Here is a 12,972-nt window from a genome sequence, read left to right as displayed (position 1 = left end):
GGCGTTTCTCAGCGTGAGTTTCCTGGCGGTGACAGCAGTGGGCCGTGTCTTGGTGCCCAGCAGGGCTGACTGGACTGTGCTGATGCTCCCCTATCCCCCCTTATCTATGCCCCTGAGTTGCTATGTGATGCCTTAAAAAAGTCAACAAAAAACTTCCTTTACCTTCCCTAACTGAGCCAAATCCTCTTTCATTTGTGTCTCCCACCCTCCCACTCCCAGACACTGCAGCTCCCAGTGGGAGGGGTTCAGTAGCAGAAGTAATGCTGCCAATCCAGAAAGCAGTGGGCGGGACTAGGTGTAGCCCAGGGCTGTCTTAATGAGAGGGCACGCCTGGGCACTGCCCAGGGGCCCCAGCTGCATTAGGGGGGCCCTGCACTTTCCCCAAAGCAGCTGGTCCTTGTGCCCACTCTGCCCCGAAATTGGGGGCCCCCCATGATGGCACTGAGTGTGATGATACAAAGGTGAGGCAATCTGCCTCCTACCTACTTGATGTCTGTTTACCTGCACTGTCATCATTGTAGGGGCCCCAGAGCATTACTTTGCCCAGGGGCCCGTGATGCTATTAAGACGGCCCTGGTGTAGCCAGCTGCTGATGAACAAGCTACAGGCGAGTGACAATCTTGACAGCCATGCCCCCGTACAACATCCTCCCCCTCCAAATGTAGTGGAAGTGTGCGCCGCCGACACGAGGGTGACAACTCTGCTCTGAATTCAGGAGCAGTGCAGCATTGTTGCCACCCCATCCCAGGAAGCTGCATAAGATGGACTCCACTGGCAGGATCGATAAGGATTTGTGGGACTTTTGCAGGGGACTAACAGAAAATAGGGGGCACTTATTCCTATTGGCCCGGATTCACATACATCGGCGCATATTTATGCCGGCGTAGCGCATCTAATTTACGATACGCCGACGTAGCGCAGAGAGGCAAGCACTGAATTCTCAAAGCACTTCCTCCCAAACTGCGCTGGGTTCCCTCAGCGTAAGCCGTCGTCGATGGAAGTGGGCGTGAGCCAGGCTAATGAGGCGTGACCCCATACTAATGATGGGCCGAGTGCCATACAAGTACTTAAAACAAACGGCGCATGCGCCGTCCCGTGGATGCATCCCAGTGCGCATGCTCAGAATCACGTTGAAACTACTTCCTAAGATACGACGGATCACTGCCTACGATGTGAACGTAACTTACGCCCAGCCCTATTCACGTACTACGTATACGCCGTAAAATACGACGGCTGTGTTCCCTGGTCCATACTTTGGCATGAGTTGCGCCTCCTATATGGGGAATAACGACTTACGCAAACTGCGTATATTATGCGCCAGGCGCAGGTACGTTTGTGAATCGGCGTATCTCCCTCATTTGCATATGCGCATAGAAAATCCATGGGAGCGGCAAATGCGCCCAGCGTAAATATGCGCCTACGATACGCCGGCGTAGGAAAGTTACGTCGGTCGTAGGAAGACTATTTTCAAGCGTATCTAGTTTTGTGGGCACGGCGCATAGATACGATGGCGCATAGATACGATGGCGCATATTTGCACTTATGCGGCGTATCTCGAGATACGTCGGCGCAAGTGCTTTGTGAATCCGGGCCGTTATGTTTAAACCTGAAGCAACGCAGTAACCAATAGCAGGAGCTGTCTGCCCGTCAAATGCCCACCTATGGGGTCAGCGCCAACTGGCTGAAAACAATACAACTGCTTATCCACCAACTGGTTTTATCTCCGCAGTTGTTTTCAAAGGCAATAAAAGGTGAACATCAAAACCTACAAACATGTGAAATATAAATTCCAAAATACAAACAGCAAGACAGGATCAGTGTGCAGGAAGCAGAGGCTGCCCATGTAATTTGTGACTACGGATGCCACACCTACACTGCAACTTACACAAGATACACAGGAAATGGGCCTTTACAACAAACTAGAAAAAAAAGTACAAAAAACGTCTCCCCTCTAATTAAATGTCGGCCTTATGATTTAATTTTGCAGTGTTAACAAGTTCCATATTCACCCTCCAGGCCAATAAAATGATGGCTGAGTGACAACTCTGCAACAATAGGAATGCGTGTCCCTTATTCATGTGTCAGCGCCGGATCCAGGCGGAGAACATTCCCAGTGTTCCATCGCCCTCTAGTGTACGACTGTGCAAATGTCACCCTGTCCTATATCCCAGCGCACTGCGCCTCCGTCATTGCTTTTGGGATCTCCTTCTTTTTTTTTACTTTTATAGTAAGTTTTTATATATATATATATACACACACACACACACCATATATACTCGAGTATAAGCCGACCTGAATATAAGCCGAGGCACCTCATTTTACCACAAAAAACTGGGAAAACGTATTGACTCGAGTATAAGCCTAGGGTGTCCATCTGTATGCCTCACTGTGTCCATGCCTCACTGTGCCCATGTGCATGCCTCACTGTGTCCATGCCTCACTGTGCCCATGTATTACTGTATCCATGCCTCACTGTGCCCATGTTTTACTGTGTCCATGCCTCTCTGTGTCCATGCCTCACTGTGCCCATGTTTTACTGTGTCCATGCCTCTCTGTGCCCATGTTTTACTGTGTCCATGCCTCTCTGTGCCCATGCCTCTCTGTGCCCATGCCTCACTTTGCCCATGCCTCACTGTGCCCATGCCTCACTGTGTCCATGCCTCACTGTGCCCATGTCTCACTGTGTCCATGCCTCACTGTGTCCATGCTTCACTGTGCCCATGTCTCACTGTGTCCATGTCTCACTGTGCCCATGCCTCACTGTGCCCATGCCTCACTGTGCCCATGTTTTACTGTGTCCATGCCTCACTGTGTCCATGCCTCACTGTGCCCATGTCTTACTGTGCCATGCCTCACTGTGCCCACGCCTCACTGTGTCCATGCCTCACTGTGGTCAGGAGACTGAGATGGCCAATCCAGAACCTTCACTTCGTTCTGCTGTAGCCAATGACAGGTGGACTTGGCCTTGTGTTTTGGATCTTTGTCATGTTGGAATGTCCGTCCCATGCATGCGCAGCTTCCTGGCTGATGAATGAAATGTTCCTCCAGTATTTTTTGATAACATTCTGCATTCATCTTGCCAACAATTTTGAACAAATTTCCTGTGTCTTTGTATATCACACATCCCCCAAAACATCAGCGATCCACCTCCGTGTTTCACAGTAGGGATGGTGGACCTTTCATCAGTGATCCACCTCCATGTTTCACAGTAGGGATGGTGGGCCTTTCATCAGCGATCCACCTCCGTGTTTCACAGTAGGGATGGTGGACCTTTCATCAGCGATCCACCTCCGTGTTTCACAGTAGGGATGGTGGGCCTTTCATCAGCGATCCACCTCCGTGTTTCACAGTAGGGATGGTGGACCTTTCATCATAGGCTTTGTTGTCTCCTCTCCAAATGTAGAGTTTATGGTTGTGGCCAAAAAGCTCAGTTTTTTGGTCTCATCCCTCCAAGTGGCTTTGTGGCAGAAGGTTTGAGTCTTGTCTCTGTGACGTTTGGCGTATTGTAAGCTTTGGATACTTTGTGACATTTGCATAGTAATGACTTTCTTCTGGCAACTCGACCATGCCGCCCGTCTTTCTTCAAGTGTCCCCTTATTGTGCATCTTGCAACAGCCACACCCCATGTTTTCAGAGAGTCCTGTATTTCACCTGAACTAACTGGTTTTTCTTTGCACCCCGAACAATTTTATGCATCTATAAAATGTTGTTTCGAATAAAACAGCAAACATGGCTCTGTTTTGTTTAAAAAAACTTTTGTAGGCATCCAAAGTGGAGCCAATATTGAGCCTCCATGATTGAAAGAACTGGAATCCACTAGATGAAAGGGGGCGGGGCCCAGGACAGTCGTTTTTTTTGCATGTAGATTAGGGGGGCGGATGCATTGAGATTAGGGGCGGCGCCTGTGCGCCCTGTATGGATGGGCCGCCGCTGGAAATCAGAGGAAGCCATCTCAGTCTAGGAGAGGAAGCGGTACAACTGAGCGAGACTGAAGGGGAGGTCAGCTATGAAATCTACAAATAGAAAACTTCTATAATAACCATAGAAAGAAAATGAGGTAGAAAAATGCATCTGCCCCACCCTGACCTATGAAACGGTGTAAGCAGCACTAGAGATCTGTACGTCACCATTGTAATGTAATATAATGTAGGTAGACGGGACAGGTAAGTGGGCAGACATGTCTGTGTATTGGAGTGGATGGAGACTGTAACCGGATGACATTGTTTGCTCTGTGTATTATAAACAATGTATCACCATGGAATACACCGCTACACCATTAACCGCCCTTCATAACGAAGGTAAACACCAACCTTAATGCGCAAAACCAGTTTTTCAGCTTTGTCACGTCTTAGTAAATCTGCACCTATCATCACAGCTACTTAGTGTATCCGGAGGAATTATACCGTGTTTTTTTTTTCTTCAGGATAAGTCCGGGGTTTCATTTTATAAATATATCCTGACTTTTTTTTAAATCAAAGAAAAATTGTCCCGAAATAGTAAAATAAATACATAAAAATAATAATAGTAATAAAAATATATATATATGAATATAATATAATATAATAATAATAATAATAAATATATATATATATAAAACAAACAAAGCTTGACAAAAAAGCAGTCCACACTATATATATATATATAGATAATTACTATTATTATATTCATATATATATATATTTATTATTATTATTATTATTATTATTATTATTATTATTATAGTATTGTAATATTATTATTTTTATTATTATTATTATATTATTATTTTTTTGTTTGTTTTTTCAGGATAAATCAGGGCGTCATTTTATGAATATTTCCATTTTTTTTTTATTTATTTTTTTAAATCAAAGAAAAACTATCCTGAAATAATAAAATAAATAAATAATAATAATAATAAATAAATATATATATATATGAATTCTCAAACCAAAGTTGCGGCGGCGTAGCGTAAATAGGCCGGCGTAAGCCCGCCTAATTCAAATGTGGAAGATGTGGGCGTGTATTATGTAAATGTATTGTGACCCCACGTAAATGACGCTTTCTCCGAACGGCGCATGTGCCGTCCGTGAAAGTATCCCAGTGCGCATGCTCCAAATTAACCCGCAAAAAGCCAATGCTTTCGACGCGAACGTAAATTATGCCCAGCCCTATTCGCGAACGACTTACGCAAACGACGTAATCGACGGAAAATTCGACGCTGGCCCGACGTCCATACTTAACATTGGTACGCCTCATATAGCAGGGGGTAACTTTACGCCGGGAAAAAGCCTAACGTAAACGGCGTATCTGTAATGCGACGGCCGGGCGTACGTTTGTGAATCGGCGTATCTAACTGATTTACATATTTCTAGGCGTGAATCAGCGTACACGTCCCTAGCGGGCAGCGTAAATATGCAGTTAAGATACGACGGCGTAAGAGACTTATGCTGGTCGTATCTTATACTAATTCTGGCGTATCTGATTCTTAGAATCAGGCGCCAAGATGCGACGCCTCACACTCAAAGATACGCCGTCGTATCTCCTACGTGAATCCGGGCCATATAGTTGTATTGTATTTTATTACAATGTACATTATACTATATGAATTTGTATTGTATATATTTATATATAAAACTCAGCAGAAGTGGCACACAAGGCCCTGTAAAGGTCCATTTATTTCCTACGGCTGGTAGAAGAGCCGGAAGAATTGTAACCACGTGACCAGTTGGTGACCAATCAAAGGATGAATGGCAGGGCGGCGCACGCGCAATGCGCACTGATCAAGCCGCATTTAACCTTTCACCTCCAGCGTGCAGAGCGTACGTTGCCAACTTGAAGCCGTCGCTGTAGTTGGCGGAAGAGTTTGCGCAGTCGCTGTTTACGCTCCCCGCCGCCGCCTCACTGGACGGTGTCTCCCGGCGTGCAGTTCGGGTAAGGCCTCTGTGAGCATGCGCGGTGAGGTGTTTGCGCTGCACTGCTGGTGACGTTGTCGGGTGGAACAAGACTGTGGCCTTTTCCGGGAGAGACGAGGCCTGGGAGCGGACAGGGGCCCCACCACAGGTTCCCGAGCAAGCGCCAGGGCCCCTCCGGTATTGTCAGTTCCAAAGGGCCCCGGGGACCTCCTTCAGAAGAGCCAGGGGCCCCAGGCTTCCGGGTCCAAGTGTGTCAGTGCCTCCAGAGTTCCTCAAGGGGCCCCCAGGAGAGGGAGAGACATCGGGATATCTTCCAGCAGGGCCAGGGGCCACCCCACAGTTCTTCCAAAAGTGCCAAGGGCCCCAAGGAGTTCATAGACTGGTATCAGGGGCCCCAAGAGTCCATATATTGTTGTCAAGGGCCCCAAGGAGTTCATAGACTGGTATCAGGGGCCACAAGAGTCCATATATTGCTGTCAAGGGCCCCAGAAGTTCATAGACTGGTATCAAGAGTCCATATATTGCTATGAAGGGCCCCAGAAGTTCATAGACTGGTGTCAAGAGCCACAGAAATTCATAGAGTGGTGTCCGGGGCCCCAGGAGTTCATCCACTTGTGTTTGGGTCCCTATAGTTTGTGACCCAGCAGTGCCATCCTGTCGGGGGCCACACATCTCTGAAGGTTCTTCTTCAGCCTTGTCATAGTGCCCGGGGGCCCCTTGCCATAGGGCTCCTCATCCAGTAGTGCCCGGGAGCCTCACATCCCCATTGGACTCATCCAGCAGTGCCCCGGGGGCCACACTTCTCCATAGGACTCTCATCCCAACAGTTCTGGGGTCCCACATCCCCATTGGACTCTCATACAGCAGTGCCTGGGGCCACAGATCTCCATAGAGCTCTCATCCAGCAGTGCTCGGGACCCCACATCTCTACAGATCTCTCATACAGCAGTGCTCGGGACCCCAGATCTCTCATACAGCAGTGCCTGGGGCCACAGATCTCCATAGAGCTCTCATCCAGCAGTAGTGTTCTTGTGGTGGTCACCCCAGTAGCCCATTGGGGCCCCCATTCTTCATAACTTATAAGGACTTGTCTGCTTCCCAGGATCTCGGAGGGGGGGTCCCGCGCTCACACAACTGATGGTTGACCATCACTAAGGGCTGGTGCTGTGTTTGCAGAGTCCCGGGACATTGGGTGGCACGGGGGAGTTCAGAGATCGATAAGGTCGCCTACCAAAAGCCGCCATGCTGCGCTCCATCCATGCAAACCGCCTGGTAGCGGTGGTGTCCGGCAGCAGCGTCCTGGTGAAGTGCCTATGGGGGTCGGTTCTGCTCCTTTACCTCCTCTCCTTTTGGGTCAACACTTGGCGAGTCCTGGCCGTCACTCCAGGCCTCCTATTGCCCCCCAACCTTTGGTTGTGGACCCTGTTCACGCACGGACTAGTGGAGCTGCACATCTGGGACGTTTTGGCCAACCTTCTGTTGACTTTGGGGGCCGGCCGGCGTCTGGAACCACTTTGGGGGGCCCCGGAGCTCCTCTTGTTTTATGGCGTTGTGAGCATTTCTGTGGGTGTCCTGAGCTCCCTCAGTTTCCTGGTAGCCTACGCGGCCTCTTCCAATCTCAACTTCCTCTTCAACACCCAAATCCATGGCTTTCCTGCCTTTGCCGGAGCCGTTTTGGTGGCACATAAACAGACTTTTGGAGACGGACTGGTGGATTCCCAGCGATGGATCCGGCTTCTGCCCCAGCTGGCCCTCTTGGGTGTGGCGGTGCTGACGTTGGCTGGTTTGATCCCCAGTCCGATGTTGGTGGGGTACGGCCTTGGAATGGTATCCGGTTGGGTGTATCTACGCTTCTATCAAAGACACAGCCGAGGCAGAGGAGACATGTCAGATCACTTCTCCTTCGCTAGCTTCTTCCCTGGACCTCTTCAGCCGGTGGCAGCTCTTCTGGGCAAGTTGACGCATGCCTCCCTGGTGAAACTGCGGCTGTGCCCGCGAGCGGTGAAGAGATACGATGTTGGGGCTCCGTCATCCATCACCATCAGCCTGCCTGGAACTGACCCTCAAGACGCAGAAAGGCGAAGGTGAATATTGTATGGTCAACCATCTGTGAAATATAGACCTCCAACTGTTGAGGAACCACCATTGTTCAAGACGTGGTGAGGTTCCTCAACAGCTGCAAGGCCACTTGTTACTCAGTAGGGATGAGCTTGGGTTCAGTGCTGGGCCAATGAGCTGTGGGCAGAGGTCCCCTGCCTGCAGGTGTATGAACAAAAGGGGACAGGGATGGTATTGACTTCATTGGCCTAATATGGTGACACGGCCATTTCATGTCAATGACCATATGTGGCCACATGGCCATAGTAAGTCAATGACAATAACCTAATGTGGCCGAAGTAGGCCAATGACATTTACCTCACGTGGCCCTAGTAGGTCAATGACAATGACCTAAGTTGGCCAACCTAAACGTTGACCCAACCTGGCCATAGTAGGCCAACGACCATTGACCCAACCTGGCCATAGTAGGCCAACGACCATTGACCCAGCACAGCCGTAGTAGGCCAATGACATTGACCCAACGTGGCGGTAGTGGGTCAATGACCCAAGCTGGCGATAGTAGGACGATGGCCCAAGCTGGCGGTAGTAGGTCAATAACGATGACCCAAGCTGGCAGTAGTAGGTCAATGACCCAATCTGGAGGTAGTAGGTCAATGACGATAACCCAACCTGGCTGTAGTAGGCCCACGACAATGACAACCTGGCCGTAGTAGTTCAATTACAGTGACCCAACCTGGCCGTAGTAGGCCCACGACAAGACTCAACCTGGCCGTCGTTAAATGACAATGACCCAACCTGGCCTTGGTAGGTCCACGATGATGACCCAACCTGGCCATAGTGGGTCAATGACGATGACCCAACCTGGCGGTAGTAGGTCCGTGACCATAACCCAACCTGGAGGTAGTAGTAAAGTGACGATGACCCAACCTGGCGGTAGTAGTTCAGTGACGATGACCCAACCTGACGGTAGTAGTTCAGTGACGATGACCCAACCTGGCGGTAGTAGTTCAGCGACGATGACCCAACCTGACGGTAGTAGTTCAGTGACGATGACCCAACCTGGCGGTAGTTCAGTGACGATGACCCAACCTGGCGGTAGTAGTTCAGTGACGATGACCCAACCTGGCGGTAGTAGTTCAGTGACGATGACCCAACCTGGCGGTAGTAGTTCAGTGACGATGACCCAACCTGGAGGTAGTAGGTCATTTTGGGAACTGGAGAGAGCCTTTTGGTCATCTTGGAGGAATTTGCGTTGACACTCTGGTTCACGATTCCTCGCTCCCCCCCCCCCCCCCCCACCGGTGTCTCTGGTTCCCGATTCCTCGCCCCTCTCCCCCCCCCCCCACGGGGTCTCGGGTTCACGGTCCAGCTGATCTTTTCTTGCGCACAGGGTTGTTATGTAGATGATGAATTCATTCTGTCAGTGTCCGCCCCGCAGCGGATCGCAGCCTGGTAGCGCCTGTAAGCGGAGGGGTACGCGGCGCCTTATTGGGTACATGGCCGCCGAAGAGAGAAGGGGGGGGAGTGAAAGAGAAGAGCTGATAGAACAAAGTACGGGCCCCGGGGCTTCTGCGGCGCACAGGCCATTAATCCTTCCAGGGCTCCCCCCAGATCTTCCTCCATACGAGGACCGGCGCTTAATTCCAACCCCCGTCACTCCTCATTATGTCATCGCTCACTAAAGTCCTTGCTTCATGTTCCGGCACCTGACCGGTTACAGGAAAAATTCACTCCACCAATCATAGAAGCTCCTTTTTTATTTTGCGACCAAATTTTTCCCAAATTTTGGTATTTTAACCACTTGCCGATCGATGTCCATTCAGTGCCTATATCTTGGTACTGTTATTTTTCAGCCAGCGATCGGCTGTTTTGTGAAAGCGATCCCTTTTACGGTGCCAAGACTGCCTCCTCCCACCCTACGCGTTACGTCCACGGTGGTTTTCACTTTTACAGTGCTGAGAATGCCTCCTCCTACCCCTACGTGTTACGTCCGTGGTGGTTTTCGCTTTTACGGTGCCAAGAATGCCCCCTCTCGCCCCTACGTGTTACGTCCGTGGTGGTTTTCGCTTTTACAGTGCCAAGAATGCCCCCTTCCACCCCTACACATTACGTCCGCGGTAGTTTTCATTTTTACGGTGCTGAGAATGCCCCCTCTCGCCTCTACGTGTTACGTCCGTGGTGGTTGTCGCTTTTACGGTGCTGAGAATGCCCCCTCCCACCCCTACGCGTTACGTCTGCGGTGGTTTTCGCTTTTTTGGTCCCGAGAATGCCCCCTCCCAACCCCTACTCGTTACGTCCGCTGTGGTTTTTGCTTTCATGGCGCTGAGAATGCCCCCTCCCACCCCTACGAATTATGTCCGGTGGTTTTCGTTTTTACGGTGCTGAGAATGCCCCCTCCCACCCCTAGGCATTACGTCCTTGGTGGTTTTCATATTTATGGTGCTGAGAATGCCCCCTCCCACCCCTACGCGTTACATCCTCTGATGAAGTCAAGTGGGCGCAATGCTACGCATCGGAATTGAGCGACGGGTGATGTTTGTTTCTGGTTGATATTTTGAGCTGCTGTTACTATTTTTTTTTTTTTTAATATCCTGTAACAGTGGCTCAAAATATCAACCAGAAGCAAACCTCACCCGTCGCTCAATTCCTGACTCGTAGCGTTACGCCTACGTGACTTCATCAGGGGGATAACTGTGGGCGTGACGCTACACGTCATGGAATTGAGCGACAGTCAGGGGTGAGGTTTGTTTTTGGTTGATATTTTGAGCTTTATATCCTCGTAGCGTTGCGCCCGCGTGACTTCATCAGGGGGAAAACTGTGGGCGTGACGCTACACGTCATGGAATTGAGCGACAGTCAGGGTTGAGGTTTGTTTCTAGTTGATATTTTGAGCTGCTGTTACTGTTTTTTTCCTTTATATCCTATAGGCAGCTGGCGTTGAAGGCTCTAAACGAGCGTCTGAAACGAGTGGAAGACCAGACCTCGTGGCCAAACATGGAGGAAGAGGAGGAGTTGGAGGAGGAGGAAGACTCCACACAGGAGACCTCCTTTAACACCAGCAGCCAGCCACACACTCCGACGGCTCACGAGCCAAGCGAGGCGACACCCATGGTGTAATCGGGCCGAAAAGGAAGCGCTGTCCCGCTATTGGCCAGCCTTGAACCTGCCCCTGTCTGTGGTGGGTGTCACCCGCTGATCTGTGTCTTGCTGGGATCGGAGGAGCTGCACTGTGCATACACTACAGATCGTACCCCTCCCCCCTACTTGTCAGTTAGCAGATCAGGCCTCGAGTCGGGGGGGGGGGGGGGGGCCACCAGAAAGTCCATACGGGTTCTGTCCGCCATCTTTGTCTCTCTCAAGCTCCTCCTCCAAGGCAAGCGATCGCTCTGTTCCTGCTTCACTTTAGCCAGGCTCGTTCCTCCGCAGAAGACAGCGCCCCCTAGATTGGTAGCTATTCCCCCCCCCCCCGCCCCACCTCTAACCTCATCATGCCGACGAAGAGCGACAGCGGGTCGAAGCTGGAAAAGCGATTCCGAGAGCCTGGCAGCCGCGTGCCGACGGACCCCTCACCTCTTTCTCAGGGCTGCTGGTGGGACATCATGGGTGGGAGGAGAAAGGGGAGGGGCTGTGAACTATGCAAGTCGATGGGATACAGTGATTGGTTCCTGTTGCGGTGAGAAACGGGCGTGGGAGAGAACAATCTTTTTTTTTGCTTTCGGAAAGGGGGAGGGGCGATGATTTTTCCGGGTCTGGGGGTGTAAATGTCGATATTTTTCTGTCTGGATTAAACCTTTTTTTGGAAATGAGATTTGTGTGTGTTGTGGTCTGAAGAACGTCCCGATTTTCCCCGAAGTCTCCACACCGATCATGTCATACAGGTTCCAACTTTATTGCAACCTCTCTAACGTGTTTCACCCAAAAGGGGCTTACTCAGGTGAAATGCACCAAATCGAAATATGAGGGTTGCTAATATTACATATGTACCTAATAACCTGAAATTTAAACAAAATACACAAAAGAAATTGGATTTTTTTTTTTTGATTACCACCAGCAAAATACATTATATTACCAAAAGTATTGGGACGTGTTTCACTCAAAAGGGCTTACTCAGGTGAAATATACCAAAGGTTGCTAATATTACAGATGTACTTAATAATAACCTGAGGTCGACTGATATATCGGCTGATATTTAACATGGCCGCTAGCGGTGCCACGGATCCGGAGCTAGGCCGAAGCCGCGGCCTTTCCTGATGCTGTGACCGCGGCGGCAATCCGCGGATTGCCGCCGCGGTCACAGCATCAGGAAAGGCCGCGGCTTCGGCATAGCTGCGGCCATCTTGGTACACCCAGCGTGGAGGCCCTCCTCTCTGTTTACGCCCACAGAGGAGGAGGGGCCCGCGCTCGTGGGACACACACCGCTCTCTGGTGTCTGTACTACGGGGGGCAGGGGGGGGGGTGTCTATACTGGCGGGAGAGGGGGTCTGTACTGAGGGGGGTGACACCATTTTTTTTTGCACCAGTGCCAATTGGTGCCACCTTCCATCCAGTGCCATCTGCCAGTGCTAACTATTGCCATCCAGTGCCACCTGGATGGCATTTACACACACACGACCTTCAATGGCCTCCCAGTCTTAGTCCGGAGGGTTCAGTATTGAGTTGGCTCCACCCCTTTGCAGCCATAACAGCTTCACCTCTTCTGGGAAGGCCGTCCACAAGGTTTAGGGGTGTGTCTATGGGAAGGCGGGTCACAAGGTTTAGGGGTGTGTCTATGGGAAGGCGGGTCACAAGGTTTAGGGGTGTGTCTATGGGAATGTCTGACCGTTCTTCCAGAAGAGCATTTGTGAGGTCAGGCACTGATGTTGGAGGAGAAGGCCTGGCTCGCAGTCTCCGCTCTAATTCATCCCAAAGGTGTTCTGTCGGGTTGGGGTCAGGCCTCTGTGCAGGCCAGTCAGGTTCCTCCACACCAAACTCGCTCATTTATGTCTGCGCTCACCTCACACTTTCCCGCGCATTTGATAGACAA

The 12,972-nt window shown here is 50.5% G+C and overlaps 1 protein-coding gene across 1 annotated transcript; it reads left to right on the top strand.

Annotated features, from left to right (window-relative positions):
• Nucleotides 1–5,865: 5,865 nt before the first annotated feature.
• On the top strand, nucleotides 5,866–11,755 carry TMEM115 (transmembrane protein 115). Its single transcript, XM_040358713.1, has 2 exons — nucleotides 5,866–7,975; nucleotides 10,877–11,755. The coding sequence occupies exons 1-2, from the start codon at nucleotides 7,134–7,136 to the stop codon at nucleotides 11,064–11,066; spliced, it is 1,032 nt and encodes a 343-aa protein (XP_040214647.1). The 5' UTR covers nucleotides 5,866–7,133; the 3' UTR covers nucleotides 11,067–11,755.
• Nucleotides 11,756–12,972: the final 1,217 nt, after the last annotated feature.

Source organism: Rana temporaria, chromosome 7, assembly GCF_905171775.1.
Source record: "Rana temporaria chromosome 7, aRanTem1.1, whole genome shotgun sequence".
In the NCBI taxonomy this organism is placed as follows: domain Eukaryota; kingdom Metazoa; phylum Chordata; class Amphibia; order Anura; family Ranidae; genus Rana; species Rana temporaria.
Note: the sequence above shows the minus strand (reverse complement) of the source record. Positions and strands in the feature narration are given on the sequence as shown.